Source organism: Ranitomeya variabilis, chromosome 6 (genome assembly GCF_051348905.1).
Source record: "Ranitomeya variabilis isolate aRanVar5 chromosome 6, aRanVar5.hap1, whole genome shotgun sequence".
NCBI classification, from domain to species: Eukaryota; Metazoa; Chordata; class Amphibia; order Anura; family Dendrobatidae; genus Ranitomeya; species Ranitomeya variabilis.
In genome coordinates, this window is record NC_135237.1 from 306,355,057 (window position 1) to 306,372,027 (window position 16,971).

Sequence of the window (16,971 nt, forward strand, 5' to 3'; positions counted from 1 at the left end):
AGATTTACACACCTTGGAATACTATCAATAAGGTATTAACAGTTTTCCAAGAACAGCTTTGCCACATGAAATGTACCTGGGCATGCAAATTGTCAAGATCCACTGATAGCAGCTGACTTTGCAATTGCTGCCGAATGATATCAGATGTGCTTAATGGGAGTCAAGTTTGAAGATCAAGCAGATAACTGTATCTTGTTTAGGCCACACCAGTTGCCCACAGTAGCACAAACAACATATGGCCTGGCACTGTCACATTGAAAAATGGCTCCTGGGATACTTTGGAGAAATTGTCACACCATTAGTTCATTTAAAAGATAATTGTAATGCCGCGCTGCAAGTGTATCTGAAATGAAGACTAGAGGACTTAAGCTATCATAAAATATGCCTCCCATATCATAATCCCCATATTATTACCAGTGTTACATTCCTACTTAACCTGTTTTTGTTTCAAGTGCAATAATAGCTAAAACTTGATCTGGGGACCACATATGTAACACCATGAAAAGACCTTCACAAGGGAATGTCACGCCAGTTCTACTCTTCTGGACTAAGGTGTGGGGTGACATAATTTATTGTAGCTGGATCCCTTTAGTTTTTGTAACAGGTACACTAACTATGCTTAAACTCCAAATTGTCCCAGGAACAGTTTTTCAAAGCGAAAATGCAAGGCTGCATATTTCTCAAGCCATGGTGAGCAGCTTGCCAGGCCTAAACATTCTACTGTGGCATGCAACATTTCTGGACTTGACTCCCATCAGTCACAATTAGGGTGTCATTAGTCGGCAAATGTTAAGAGTGCTGCCAGCAGCAAATTGTGTATATTTGCTTTCCCAAGTGTACTTAGAGGGGCACAGAAATTGTCAGGCAACCATTAATAACCTCATTGATAGTAAGCCAAGTAGTTTAAGAACAGATATTTCTCTGCATGGAGCTCATATTGGATGCTAATTTAATAGAGATGTTTTGAAATTTTGTTTCAATTTTTTTTCATGAACATGCCCATACATCCTGTGATTGGCCTAAATCCGCAAATTTTCCTACTTGGTGTTGCAATTTCAAAGTTGATAAGTGTAGTTAAATGCTTACCTTCCCAAGAAGACAAGCCTGGCTTCATAAGAGGACCAACATACTGTAGTATTAATAAAGGTTTTTGATAGGCCCCAAACTGTCCAGACAATTGAGTCATGAGGAAATAATTGGAGCCGATCCTGGGGCATACTGGCGAATGGGCTATCTAAATGTCCCTGTCTGTGGTTGAGAACTGCATTTGTTCAATACATAGCAGCAAACAAAGCTAGCTCTGGTCACAATTGTTACAGGCAGATGCTTGCTATTTTATACATCCAGCATCTACAGGGTATGATACAAGCTTAGCGCCTGAACCCACTCCAAACATATACAGCCTCACTGCAGCGTCCAGTTACATCAAGATGTATGGCAGGGTAAATATATTATGTTTGATCGGTGTATATTAATTACAAAATATACAAATGTTGCATCTCGATTTTTTCAAACATGTTAGGTTGTATATTTAATAAATGTTATAAATAAGCCTAATTAAATATAATGCAATTTAAATTGTTTAGCAGTTTTCTTGGTTTAAATCCCATCACTTTGCCAATAAAAAAAACACACACATACAGTACATACACATACAAGCATGACAAACATGTGCAGATTAAAAATATAAACTTAATTCAACATTTTTTAAATAAAATATTTTGTAAAATTCAGCAAACACTTGTATAACAATTATTTTTATTGCAAAACAGTACAAAAATATAGTTTTTCATTTGTAAAAAATAGAGCAAACATACAATTAAAGACATTCTAATCAAATAAATAACATTCAAATCATCTTTTTTTCTTTCCAAATAATTGTAATACTTAACTTTTCAATTTGGTTTAATTTAAAATTATATGCCTACCTTTTTTTATATTAAGTGCAAGCTAATGCTAAAATAGAATAGTCATTAAAGGCACAGAATAGTATTCCAGTAAATTTGTAATTCTTGTATGCATACTCCTGTAGATTAAACAACATCATTTAAATAGTTTGTTAATTCTTCTGTACCAATGGCAGGAAACTAGTACTGACTATATCCAGAATAAATAACTGTGTTGGATGTAATTTGTAGACATTTAAATAGTTCATCATTACTAGAAATGAATTAGAGTAAATGTTTTTCTTCAGTCACTTTCATCCCCGCCATACATATCAGCAAGTTTTTTAAATCGAGGACCCCAGTCATTAAGATACTGGTAATCATGATTCTCATTAACCTCAAGGGATTCCAAAGAGCTTAGCGATTCCGCAATGGAGTCATTGCCTTCGTAAGCATAGGTTGCAAGTGAGTCATATGGAGGAGCAGTTGCATCTGCATCATTTTCATTTATTCTCCGTTGAATAAAATCTTGAACATCAACATTTTCCCACAGAGGAGTTGGCCTTTGTATATGAAATATAGTGTCAGGGATGATATCTCTTCTAAGTTTATTTTCCTCTCTAGCTTCAGGATTTCGTAGTGCTCCAATATCAAAAGCTTGCGTATCCTCCTCACCTCCTCCTTCATCATTATAGGTCACAACATTATCTCGCACATCATCCTTTGAAACTATTAATGGTTCTTTTTTTCGGTGTCTCTTCAGAGCCGCAAAAATGACTACTAATGCTGAAAGGGAAATGAGGAAATATTTTATATTTTACTCTTATAGAATGTTTGTAATATTTTTGATTTTCTTTGTTGAATGAGTAATTAGAAATTATTGTGTCACATTACTGAACCTTATGATAAAAAAATGTAAATTGTTTAACAGTGTTCATGACAAATATTTTATCTTATCATTCATCTATATGAAGCACTCATTATGTATTTTACAAATTGTATCCATTAGTGAATTCTTATTTATATAGCAATCATTAACATTGATCAACACTGCAATATTAGTGGAAAATGCATATTTCATATACACTAATCAGTGACATACCGCTATTAGTGGCAGACCATGAGAGCCTTATTGACCTGTGTGTGAGAGGCTGTGGGAGCTATTAGAATCTGTATGATTGCTGTGGGGACCATTATACTGTGCATGGTATACTGTACCGACATCATACTGTGGGAATGGGGATGAAGGGTACAAGTTGTCTTTTGGAGACATCATGTTATGTGGGGGTCTGTGAAGGGTATCATACTTTGTATAGGGAGCTGTGGGGGAGTCATATTTTGTGACAGTGGGTTGACTAAGAGGGCCATGATACTGTGTGTGGAGGGCTATGCAGTCCAAAATAGTGAGAGAGAAAGTGGGTCAATTATATTGTTTGAGCATCATAATGCTGTCTGTGATGGACTGTGGTGGCATAATAATGTGTGAGGGCTATGGAGGCCATGTTAATGTATGTGGAGGCATAATACTACTGTAAATACAGGGCTGTGAGATCCATGATGCAATATGTGTAGAGCTATAGAAGCCAAAATACTGTGTGTGGGAGTTTATGGGGGCAATGATACTGGGTATGGAAATTAGTATACTGTTTGGGTATCATATCTTGTGGGCTATAATATTGTGTGGGGGAGGGCTATGGTGGCCATGATAATGTGGATGAGGGGTATATGCAGGCATGATAAACCATGTAAACCATGATATAGTGTGGAGGGCTGTAGGGGAATCGAGCTGTTGGGGGAACTGTGAGGGAACCATACTGTGTGGGGGCTTTAGAAGCCATGATACTGTGTTATTAAGGCTGTAGGGTACATCATACTGATGTGTGGCGAATGTGAGGGCCTACAAAGTGTGAGGAACTTCGATGGCATCAGACTTTATGTAGGGTAGGGACTATGCGGGCCATGATAGTGTGTGTTTAGGACTGTGGGGGCCATTATGCTGCATTTGAAGGACCAAGATACTGTGTTTGAGAGGCTCTGAGAGCACCATACAGTTGGGGGTTATGTGGGTCATTATATTGTGTTAGGGCAGCCATCATACTGTTTTTGAATAGTTGTGGCCATAACTGTGTATATATGTAGCTATGGTAGCCATCAAACTGTGTATGGAAGTTTGTAGGGGCCAAAATACTGTATGTGGGTACCTGTGGCTGCCATTGTACAGTATATGGGGCATTCATACATAGGAATATCATACTGTGTGGGAGGATGTGGGGCAATCATACAGTGTGTGCCATGATACTGTGTGGTGGGGACTACAAAACCATATGTGTGGCTGTGGTGGGAAAGGTGAAAGCATCATAGAGTGTGTGGGGGCTGTGCGGTCATGATACTGTAGGTAGTAGGATGAGGACCATGATATTGTTTGGGAAGCTGTGGAGGGCCATTATATTGTGTTTGTAGGGTTTCAATGGCAAATGTAATGTGTGTATGGGCATGTGGAGCCATTTTACTGTATATGGAGGCTATCATACAGTTAGGGACACTATACTGGGTGGGAAGCTGTGGCGGAATCTCAGCATGTTTGCCTTCATACTATGTATGTGGGCTGTTGGAGCCATACTACTAGGGCTCTGGTAATAAGCAAACCATGAGGGGGCAATAAGAGCATCAAACTGTGAGTGGAGACTGTGGGGGCCATGATACAGTGTGTATGTGGCATGCTTTGAGGAGCTTTGGAGACTATGTGTCACAACTCTGCTGTTGAGTGTCCCATTACCAGGAGCTCCTTCCCTGTCCCTACTTCTAGGGATGGCCTAGCTCGCCCTATTTCCCAGATTACTTCTGATGCTGAAGATGTTCTACCTTGCCTTAGCTCCTGAATCCGCCTTCACTCTGTACCCTTTCCCCACCCAGGGAAAAGAGAAGTAGTAGTGTACTGTAAAACACCAACCAGACTAACACAGTAATACAAACAAGGGTAAGGAAAAACACCAAACATACAAATATACTCACAAATACAACAGGGACTGGAGGATGGGGGTTAAACCAAAGTAGGAGAAGAAAAGGAATTATCACACACTCAAAACCTAGCAACAGTCACAGATAAATCCATCAAACACCTTCTCCAATAACAGCCTCTAACAACATCCACCCATGCAGCAAAAAATTGCTCAGACAATGAGTGCTAGCCAGGGCCCAGATTATATAGCCAATTAACCCCTGCACTGCTAAAAGAAACTTGCACAGTTTAATATGAAGGTGAAGTGCTTCTAATCAGTGCAGGAGTAGGAGAAATCATACGCTGCGGTCTTCTGGCTCATCTCTATTGTGGTAAACCTGTGACAGTATGTTTCCGTAGGAGATATAGTGGAGGGCATTATACTGTGTTCATGTTGTGGGTTGTGGGGGCTATCATTGTGTGTTGCCTGCTGTGTGAGCGATCATACTGAGTGGTGGGGTGTCAGTACCATAATACTTGCAGTGAAAGAACTTTTAGAATATACTCTGTGGGTATACTTTATTGACATCATGTCTACTGCGACATTTTTTCAGAGAAGTATGTTTTGTATTTTTATAATCTCCAGTCTGACTTAAAAAAAATAAATAAATTAAAAAAAAACGCAGAAACAAGCGCACGTGTTTAAAACATTTTACAGAACAAATAGAACTTACTGAGAAGTATGATGATGCAAAGTAAAATTGCAACTAATGCACCAGTGCTCAGTCCAGCTGGAAGAAAGAATGCTTCAGCACTGCATGTCTGTACATGTCCTTTGTTGTCACAGGCACATACCTGTATTGTCAATGTTTCAGTACTGCTCTGAACTGGATAGTCATTGTCAAAAATAATAACTGGCAATGTATATGCACTAATTTTATGACGATTGTATCTGTTTCTTTTTGTTAAAATACTTGCTGTGTTATCTGGAATTTAAAACAAGATGAAAAGGTTAAGAGTATACGAACAAGAATAACAAATATGTTGTATAATAAATGTCATACGTATGCCAAATAATTTACCTTTATTATCAACAACTGTAAAGTTTGGATTTATGGAAAATTCTGGTAGCATTTCAAAGAAAAATGTATGTCCCCGTGGAGGTTCATCTTTGTCCACAGCACTTACTGTCTGTATGAGCTGCAAAGAAACAAACACCTTACAGAGTGGACTTGCCAAATATCACTTTCACATTTATTGTATTATTGTGTTATTGCACTTCTGTGAGGTATAAAGGGAATATGCTTGAGTTGCAATTTGAGTGTAAGAATAACTGATATAACAATGTAAAAACAACACTGTAAATCATTCAATATTACAATGGCATTTGGATTTCATTAAGCATATTCTTAAATGGAGAAAACATACAGTTGTGTGTAGAAATTGTTTGTTTGCCCCTTTCCTGATTTCCTTAAATGTTTCGGATCACCAAACAAATTTAAATATTAGACAAAGATAACACAAGTAAACGTAAAATGCAGTTATTAAATGAAGGTCTTTATTATTATTATAAAGGGAAAAAGAAATCCAAACCTACAGGGCTCTGTGTGACAAAGTGATTGCCCCCTAAATCTAATAACTGTTTGGGCCACCCTTAGCAGCAACAACTGCAATCAAGCATTTGCAATAACTGGCAAACACTAGTGTTGAGCATTCCGATACTGCAAATATCGGGTATCGGACGATATTCGCTGTTTCGGAATTCCGATACAGGGTTTCGATATTTTTGGGATATCGGAAATTGGAATCGGTACTCTTTAGCACAACAGTATGGGCTTTGTAGCCCATTAGTTATATTATGGTTAAATGTTCTGATCCCGGCTCCGTGCGTCCTTTGTATGCTCCTTTAGTGGTGTCTGTGTACACCCTGCGGTACTTTGCCTCACTTGTTTCCTAGTTGTGATGTTTTTATTATTATTGTGTACCAATAAAGTTTATATTTATATATAATATTATTTGGATTGTATTGGGTCGTTTTTCTGGGTCTTTCTGACCCGCTGCTCTCAAGTTCCCAGGCGTGTGCGGTGCGTATGGTTCCCAGGGTCTGGAGGAGAGGAGACTCTCCTTCAGGCCCTGGGATCCATATTCATGTAAAAAATAAAGAATAAAAATAAAAAATATGGATATACTCACCCTCAGACGGGGCCGGGCTGTCATCGCTGCAAGCGTCTGCCTCTGTTCCTAAGAATGCAGTGAGTGTAGGACCTGCAATAACGTCGCGGCTTGTGATTGGTCACGTGAGCGGTCACATGAGCGGTCACGCGACCAATCACAAGCCACGACGTCATCGAAGGTCCTTCACTCTGCATTCTTAGGAACGGAGGCAGACGCTTGCAGCGGTGAAAGCCAGGGGCCATCGGAGGGGTGAGTATATCCATATTTTTTATTTTTATTCTTTATTTTTTACATGAATATGGATCCCAGGGCCTGAAGGAGAGTTTCCTCTCCTTCAGACCCTGGGAACCATCCAGGATCACTTCCAATATTTGTGTCCCATTGACTTGTATTGGTATCGGGTATCGGTATCGGCGATATCCGATATTTTTTAGATATCGGCCGATCCAATCCGATACCGATACTTTCAAATATCGGAAGGTATCGCTCAACACTAGCAAACACACTGAAGAAATTTTGGTCCACTCATCTTTGCGGAATTGTTGCAATTCAGCAACATTGGAGGGTTTCTGAACATGCATCGCCTTTTGTAAGGTCAAGCCACAGCATTTAGATTGGATTAAAGACAGGACTTTGAATAGGCCCCTCCAAAGTCGTATTTTTTTTTTCTTAAGCAATTCAGAGGTGGATTTGCTGGTGTGTTTTGATCATTTTGCTGCTGTATAACCATAATAAGTGTGCTTCAGTCTGAGGTAATGAACAGATGGCAGGAGATTTTCCTTCAGGATTTTTTGGTAGACAGATTTCATGATTCCATTTGCCACAGCAAGCCTTACAGGTCCTGAAGCAGCAAAACAGCCCCAGACCATCACGCTACCAGCACCATGTTTTACTGTTGGTATGATGTTCCTTTTCTAAAATGCTATATTACTTCTAAGCCAGTTGTAATGGGACATACACATTCCAAAAAGTTCAACTTTTGTCTTGTCAGTCCACAGAGTATTCTCCCAAAAGTCTTTGAAGTGTTTCTAAACTATAATACATGAAATTGCAGGTTTATTGTTGACGCATTTCATAGTCCACTGACTCCTTCCTCAGGACAACAATACAAAAATATGTTAGGCTATTTTTAAATGTTTTTTTCCTGAGGAAGGAGTTAGTGTACTCTGAAATGTGTTGACAATAAACCTGCAATTACATCTGCTATAACTCCACAATTCCAGAGAGCGCAGAAACGCTGGTAATCCAATTACCCTTACCTGATTTTATGGCAGCTGCTGCATCTGGTGTTTAGGCTTTATAAGGGTTGTGTCTGACACAACCTTATAAGGTGAGCGGTTGTACCTTTATTCATTAATTTTTTAACCTAAATAAGACCCTATTGCACTCTTGCATTTCTTTACACTCCCAAAAGTCTTGGGAATGATCAAAATGTTTTCTGCCAAAATTGAAACAAGCCTTTATGTTCTTATTGCTCAGCAGTGGTTTTCATCTTGAAACTCTGCCAAGCCGGTCATTTTTGCCCAGTCTCTTTCTATGGTGCAGTCATGAACACTGACCTTAACTGATGCAAGTGAGGCATGCAGTTCTTTAGATGTTGTTGTGGGGTCTTTTTTGACCTCTTGAATGAGTCATCGCTGTGCCCTAGGGGTAAGTTTGGTCTGCTGACCGCTGCTGGGATGGTATTTTTGCCCTTTGACGATAATGGCTCTTACTGTAGTTCGCTGGAGTCCCAAAGATTGAGAAATTGCTTCATAACCTTTCCCAGACTTATAGATCTCAATAACTTTGCTTCTCATTTGTTCCAGAATTTCTTTGGATCATGGCATGATGTCTAGCTTTTGATGTTCTTTTGGTCTACTTCACTTTGTCAGGCAGGTCCTATTTAAGTGAGTTCTTGATTGAGAACAGCTGTAGCAGTAATCAGGTCAGGGTGTGGCTAAGAAATTTGAACTCAGCTTCCCAAAGATGTGATATTCCACCGTTAATTTATGTTTTAAGGAGGGAGCAATCACTTTTTCACACAGGGCCCTGTAAGTTCTGATTTATTTTTCTCTTACTAATAAAGACCTTCACTTACACAAACTGCATTTTTAATGTTTACTTGTGTTTTATTTGCCTAATATTTACATTTGTTTGGTGATCTGAAACATTCAAGTGTAACAAACATGCAAAAGAATAGGAAATCAGGAAGGGGGTCAACACTTTTTCACATCACTGTACAGTCATGGTCGAAAGTGTTGGCACCATTGAAATTGTTCCAGAAAATGAAATATTTCAACTCATAAAATGATGGCAATTACATGTTTTGTGAGACACATTTTTAATTCCTTTGTGTACTGGAACAACACAAAAAAATATCGAAAATTTTGGCAAACTGCATTCTAGCTTTTTTATGTCTATGTGTAAGCAGTGGGGTCCTCCTTGGTGTCCTGCCACAGTGTTTCATTTAACTCACATGCCAAAAGATAGTTTAAGCTGATAATGATACACCCTAAAACCTGCATGACATCTTAAATTTCTTTGGAACTTGACTGGGACTGCTTATCCACCACTATTCTGCATTGCAACCTTAACATCATTTTTTCTCTGCCGTCAACGTCCAGGGAGATTAGCTACAGTGCAATGGGTTGTACAGTTCTTGACTATGTTATACACCGTAGACAAAGTAACATCAAGAACTCTGGAGTTTATCTTGTAAACCTTGACAATTGGGTTCTTACCTTCTCAGAAAGTTTTCTACTCCTCCATCTGTTCTCCTTGCTTAGTGTAGCACACACAGACATACAATGCAAAGATTGAGTCAACTTCTCCTGTTTTTCTCTTGTTTCAGGTGTGATTTTCATATTGCCTACACCGCTTATGTGCCACAAGTAAGTTTGAATGAGCATCACATGTTTGAAACAAAGTTGTTTACCCTCAATGATGTTAGAGAGGTGCAAATATTTTGTCCAGTCCATTTTTGGGGTTATGTGTGAAATTATATCCAGTTTGCCATTTTTGTCCAATTTTTTGCGTTGTTCCAATACACACAAAGAAACTAAAATGCTTACAACAAAATGTGTAATTGCAATGATTTTCTAGAAGAAATAAAGATTTTGCAACAAATTCATTTTCAGTATGACTATATACTGTACAACAGGAATGCTTGATTCATATACTATGGGCAGAACGGTAGCACAGTGATTAGCACATTGCAACATTGTGTTACTGCGTCCAAATCCCACAATAGACAACATCTGAAAGGTGTTTGTACTGTATGTTCTCCCCATGTTTGTGTGGGTATCCTCCAAATAATGCTGTTTTCACCCACACAAAAGACATACTGATAGGAAATATAGATTGTGAGCCCTATGGGGGAAAATGTTGATAGTGTCTGTAAAGCACTGTGGAATATGATGGCTCTATATACTATAAGTAATTAAAATAAATAATTGCTAAATCTGACAAAATACCAAAGGCAAAATCTGGTTGTGTCAGCCTTGATTTTAATAAAGACAAAAAACACTGTTTCATTTTAACCAAAAAGTAAAGACAATAATTAGAAAGATTTAAATATGCAAATAGTCTTGGTTACAAATGTACTAATCTAATGTGCAACAGATCCCATACAGAACTATAAGGGGAATTCTTCATGAATGGAATATTTTAAATAAGCTTTCATGAAGATTGTGTTGCCATTATTTGTGCCACATTTATCAAAGTGTTGCAAGATGTTTTACTTATTTGGTACATCTTTACATATAGTGAGGAAAATGTGTTTTTGATTTGCGGATTTTGCCATTTTTCCCACCTAAAAAGAATGGAGAAGTCTGTAATTTTTATCGTAGGAACACTTCAACTGTGAGAGACAGAATCTATCAAAAAATGTCCAGAAAATCACATTGTGTGATTTTACATAATTAGATTGTATTTTATTGCATGAAATAAGTATTTGATCACCTACCAACCAGCAAGAATTCTGGCTCTCACAGACCTGTTTTTCTTTAAGAAGCCCTCCTACTCCTACCTGTATTAATTACACCTGTTTGAACTCGTTACCTGTATACAGAGATATTTATTTCTCCCACTGAGAGCAATCAATTTTTTCAACTGGCTAGCACAGTACCAAAACCTTATGCTTTTCTTTTGAGATAATTTTGTGCCCCATCTATCTACTGTGTAATGGCTGTGTTTAACCATGCAGGAACATGGTCTACATATACCACATCTCCTGGGCAGGGGAGGATGCATGAGAGTATACTAAAAGGAGAGCCCAGGATCAGAGCTGATTTTTTTTCTGTGAGGTAAAATTGTTTAAAAATGGAGGGACATATTTTACCTCACAAAAAAAATCAGCTTAGATCTCATGCTGTAATGTTTGTATACTCTTTTTCTTCCTCCCCTGGCTATTTGCATCTTTAGATTCCATATATATCACATTTTATATTATTGAGGGAGTGCCTTTCTTGCCCACCACCATTGCATTGCTAAATGGACTAATGTAATTTTGTGATGCAGCGCTTGCTTCTGCACAATGCTCGCATATCTCTCTTCTTTTCCTGTTTTGAAAATTGCAAAAATTCGGCACACCAAAGTAATTAGGGTTTCAAGAGAACTGCTCATCTCTAATTGGCATACATAAATATTACTATTTTTATTTCTCCATTTTGCTATATTGCTTTCATTCGTACTTCTGTTCTCAACTAATACTATGATAGGTGATCAATTGACAAGTTAATAAGAAGTAAGGTCATGATGAGTAAAGTCTTACACATAGGCATCATACCAATGGAAATATTATACAGAATATGAATGAACCAAGAATAGTGTTGAGCATTCCGATACCGCAAGTATCGGGTATCGGCCGATACTTGCGGGTATCGGAATTCCGATACTGAGATCCGATACTTTTGTGGTATCGGGAATTGGTATCGGGATTAATATCAATGTGTAAAATAAAGAATTAAAATAAAAAATAGGGATATACTCACCCTCCGACGCAGCCTGGACTTTACCGCCGTAACCGGGAGCCGTTGTACCTAAGAATGCGCGCTTGAAGGGCCTTAGATGAGGTCACTGCGCTCTGATTGGTCCGTAGCGGTCGCGTGACCGCTACGCGACCAATCACAAAGCAGTGACGTCACCTAAGGTCTTTCAAGCGCTTGAAATACCTTAGAAGACGTCACTGCTTTGTGATTGGTCGCGTAGCGGTCACGCGACCGCTACGCGACCAATCAGAAGCTGCGGACGTCTTCTAAGGTATTTCAAGTGCTTGAAAGACCTTAGGTGACGTCACTGCTTTGTGATTGGTCGTGTAGCGGTCACGCGACCGCTACGGACCAATCAGAGCGCAGTGACCTCATCTAAGGCCCTTCAAGCGCGCATTCTTAGGTACAACGGCTCCCGGTTACGGCGGTAAAGTCCAGGCTGCGTCGGAGGGTGAGTATATCCCTATTTTTTATTCTAATTCTTTCTTTTACACATTGATATGGATCCCAGGGCCTGAAGGAGAGTTTCCTCTCCTTCAGACCCTGGGAACCATCAGGGATACCGTCCGATACTTGAGTCCCATTGACTTGTATTGGTATCGGGTATCGGTATCGGATTAGATCCGATACTTTGCCGGTATCGGCCGATACTTTACGATACCGATACTTTCAAGTATCGGACGGTATCGCTCAACACTAACCAAGAATCAATATTGTACATGATTTATAGTGACCTTGAAATAAAACAGCCCCATCAAATAAAGTGAAATATTTGATACATATTTTTGAAAAGGAATCATTCACCCAAAAACATTACAAATTGGTATATAATATTTTATAATACATAGACACAACGCTACATGTTCTACTGATATATATATATATATATCTGTGTTTTTAAGTGAAAAAAGTAATCTTAAATAAAAGTTGCTAGGTAATGTGAAAAGAAAAATGATTCTTAGCTGAGGATAAATAGCACTCTATCTCTGACAAAAATCAGTCATCGGATACAATTTTGCATCAATCAAGCTATATATTTTTTGCTGTTGAAAACCATAAGAACATTTTTGTACTGAGAAGAATACTTAACTATCAATCATTCTAGAAAACAACAGCAACAGCTAAAAGAAATCTATCTATCTATCTATCTATCTATCTATCTATCTATCTATCTATCTATCTTTCTACCTATCTATGTCTACAGTTCAGTACAGTTCGGTACAGTATGTCTACAGTACCATTTATATGCCGATGACACTCAGATCTACCTCTCTGGCCCAGATGTCACCTCTCTTATCTCCAGAATCCCAGAGTGTCTATCAGCCATATCCTCCTTCTTCTCCTCTCGCTTCCTCAAGCTCAATGTGGACAAATCTGAACTAATTATCTTTCCTCCATCTCGCATATCTTCCCTACCTGATCTCTCTATCAAAATAAATGAAATCACACTTTCCCCTGTCCCCAAAATCAGCTGCCTCGGAGTAACCCTTGACTCTGCCCTGTCCTTCAAACCGCACATCCAAGCTCTCGCCACCTCCTGTTGCCTCCAGCTCAAAAATATTTCCAGAATCCGTCCTTTCCTCAATCCACACTCTACCAAAATGCTCGTGCATGCCCTAGTCATCTCCCGCCTCGACTACTGCAACATACTCCTCTGTGGCCTACCTTCTAACACTCTCGCACCCCTCCAGTCTATCCTTAACTCTGCTGCCCGACTAATTAATCTCTCTCCTCGCTACACTCCTGCTTCCCCTCTTTGCAAATCCCTTCACTGGCTCCCAATTTCTCAGTGTATCCAGTTTAAATTACTAACACTGACCTACAAAGCCATCCATAATCTTTCTCCTCCATATATTTCCACCCTAATCTCTCAATATCTTCCCTCACGTAATCTCCAGTCCTCCCAAGACCTCCTCCTCTCCTCCACGCTTATTCGCTCCTCACCCAATCGCATCCAAGACTTCTCCCGAATATCACCCATCCTCTGGAATTCAGTGCCCCAACACATCCGGTTATCCACTACTTTTGGATCCTTCAAAAGAAACCTGAAAACCCATCTCTTCAAAGAAGCTTACAGCCTGTAAAGACCACACGGCCACCTCAACACCATTGGAGCTACTGCAACCCTCGACCTACTGTCTCCTTCCCCATAATCCTGTAGAATGTAGGCCCACAAGGGCAGGGTCCTCTTCCCTCTGTACCAGTTTGTCGTTGTTAGTTTGGTTTACTGTAAGTGATATTTGTATTTTGATGTAACCCCTTCTGATGTACAGCACCATGGAATCAATGGTGCTATATAAATAAATAATAATAATAATACAGTTGTGCTCAAAAGTTTACATACCCTGGCAGAATTTCTTGGTCTTTTTTCAGAGAATATGAATGATAACACCAAAACGTTTTCTCCACTCATGGTTAGTGGTTGGGTGAAGCCATTTATTGTCAAACTACTGTGGTTTCTCTTTTTAAATGTTAATGACAACCCAAAACATCCAAATGACCCTGATCAAAAGTTCACATACCCTGGTGATTTGGGCCTAATAATATGCACAGAAGTTGACACAAAAGGGTTTGAATGGCTACTAAGTGTTATGACCTGGTGGTTAAGAGGCCACACTGATATGACCTGGTGGCTAAAACGCAACATGGGACGAGCTCTGAGGAAGTGGTATCTCTACTGACCGCAATCCCTAATCCTAACAACAACACTAGTAATAGCCGTGGGATGTTCCTGACTCTCCCTAGACACCTCTTCACAGCCTAAAAATTAACTACCCCTAAAGAAGGAAATAGAAAGCTATCTTGCCTCAGAGAAAGCCCCCAAAGGAAAGATAGCCCCCCACAAATATTGACTGTGAGTGAAGAGGGAAATTACATACACAGAAATGAAATCAGTTTTCAGCAAAGGAGACCAATACTAAACTTGATAGACAGAGAGAAAAGGATACTGTGCGGTCAGTATTAAAAACTACATAAATCCACGCAGAGCTTACAAAAATGAACTCCACACCGACTCACGGTGTGGAGGGGCAAATCTGCTTCCCAGAGCTACCAGCTAGCCTGAATATGACATAGTGACAAGCTGGACAAAAAGAGACATATTTGCAAAACAATAAGTCCAAAGCAAATGGACAGACAAGAACTAGCAGAAATTTATCTTTTGCTGAGCAAGACAGGCCATATGAGAAATCCAAGGAGAGAACAAAATTCAACCTAAGACATTGACAGCTGGCATGAACTAAAGCCCAGAGCAGGTTTAAATAACAAACCCAGGCAAGGCGATCAGTGATGGCAGCTGCTACAGCTACCTAAAGGAGCAGCAGTTCCACTCGAAACCACCAGAGGGAGCCCAAGAGCAGAACTCACAAAAATACCATTAGCAACCACAGGAGGGAGCTCCAGAACGGAATTCACAACAGTACCCCCCCTTAAGGAGGGGTCACCGAACCCTCACCAGAGCTCCCAGGCCAATCAGGATGAGCCAAATGGAAAGCATGGACCAAATCGGCAGCATGAACATCGGAGGCAACAACCCAAGAATTATCCTCCTGGCCATAACCCTTCCACTTGACCAGATACTGAAGCTTCCGTCTCGAAAAACGAGAATCCAAAGTCTTCTCCACCACATATTCCAATTCCCCCTCAACCAACACCGGAGCAGGAGGATCAACGGAGGGAACCATAGGTACCACATATTATCCGCAACAAGGATCTATGGAACACATTATGAATGGAAAAAGAAGCTGGAAGGGCCAAACGAAAAGACACCGGATTGATAATTTCAGAAATCTTATAAGGCCCAATAAAGCGAGGCTTGAACTTAGGGAAAGAAACCTTCATAGGAACATGACGAGAAGACAACCAGACCAAATCCCCCACACGAAGCCGGGGACCAACACGCCGACAACGGTTAGCAAAACGTTGAGCCTATTCCTGAGACAACGTCAAATTGTCCACCACATGAGTCCAAATTTGCTGCAACCTGTCCACCACAGAATCTACACCAGGACAGTCAGAAGGCTCAAGCTGCCCTGAAGAAAAACGAGGATGAAAACCAAAGTTACAAAAGAAAGGCGAAACCAAGGTAGCAGAACTAGCCCGATTATTAAGGGCAAACTCGGCCAACGGCAAAAAGGTCACCCAATCATCCTGATCAGCAGACACGAAGCATCTCAAATAGGTTTCCAAGGTCTGATTGGTTCGCTCCGTTTGGCCATTTGTCTGAGGATGGAATGCTGAAGAAAAAGACAAATCAATGCCCATTCTAGCACAAAAGGACCGCCAAAACCTAGAAACGAACTGGGAACCTCTGTCAGACACAATATTCTCCGGAATACCATGCAAACGAACCACATGCTGAAAAAATAATGGAACCAAATCAGAGGAGGAAGGCAACTTAGGCAACGGTACCAAATGGACCATCTTAGAAAACCGGTCACAAACCACCCAGATGACAGACATCTTCTGAGAAACAGGAAGATCAGAAATAAAATCCATGGAATTATGCGTCCAGGGCCTCTCAGGAATAGGCAAAGGCAAAAGCAACCCACTGGCACGGGAACAGCAACGCTTAGCCCGAGCACAGGTCCCACAGGACTGCACAAACGAACGCACATCCCGTGACAAGGAAGGCCACCAAAATGACCTAGCCACCAAATCTCTGGTACCGAAAATCCCAGGGTGACCAGCCAACACCGAACAATGAACCTCAGAAATTACCCTGCTAGTCCATCTATCAGGAACAAACAGTTTCCCCACTGGACAGCGGTCAGGTTTATCAGCCTGAAACTCCTGAAGTACCCGCCGCAAATCAGGGGAGATGGCAGAAAGAATCACCCCCTCCTTGAGAATCCCAGCCGGCTCAAGAACTCCCGGAGAATCAGGCAAAAAACTCCTAGAAAGGGCATCAGCCTTCACATTCTTAGATCCCGGAATATACGAGACCACAAAATCAAAACGGGAGAAAAACAGAGACCACCGAGCTTGTCTAGGATTCAATCGC

The 16,971-nt window shown here is 40.2% G+C and overlaps 1 protein-coding gene across 2 annotated transcripts in view; it reads right to left on the reverse strand.

Annotated features, from left to right (window-relative positions):
• Window positions 1-1,740: 1,740 nt before the first annotated feature.
• Window positions 1,741-16,971, reverse strand: part of LOC143782355 (cadherin-9-like) — a 343,076-nt gene continuing 327,845 nt past the window's right edge. The window contains exons 10-12 of one of the 2 annotated variants that reach the window (XM_077269717.1): window positions 5,907-6,024; window positions 5,559-5,810; window positions 1,741-2,672 (exon numbers count right to left, since the gene is read on the reverse strand). In XM_077269717.1, coding sequence (XP_077125832.1) covers window positions 2,191-2,672; window positions 5,559-5,810; window positions 5,907-6,024 — 852 coding nt within the window. In that variant the 3' untranslated portion in view covers window positions 1,741-2,190. Of the gene's footprint in view, window positions 2,673-5,558; window positions 5,811-5,906; window positions 6,025-16,971 lie in introns of those variants that run through there. The other variant, XR_013216937.1, reaches the window with a different exon arrangement.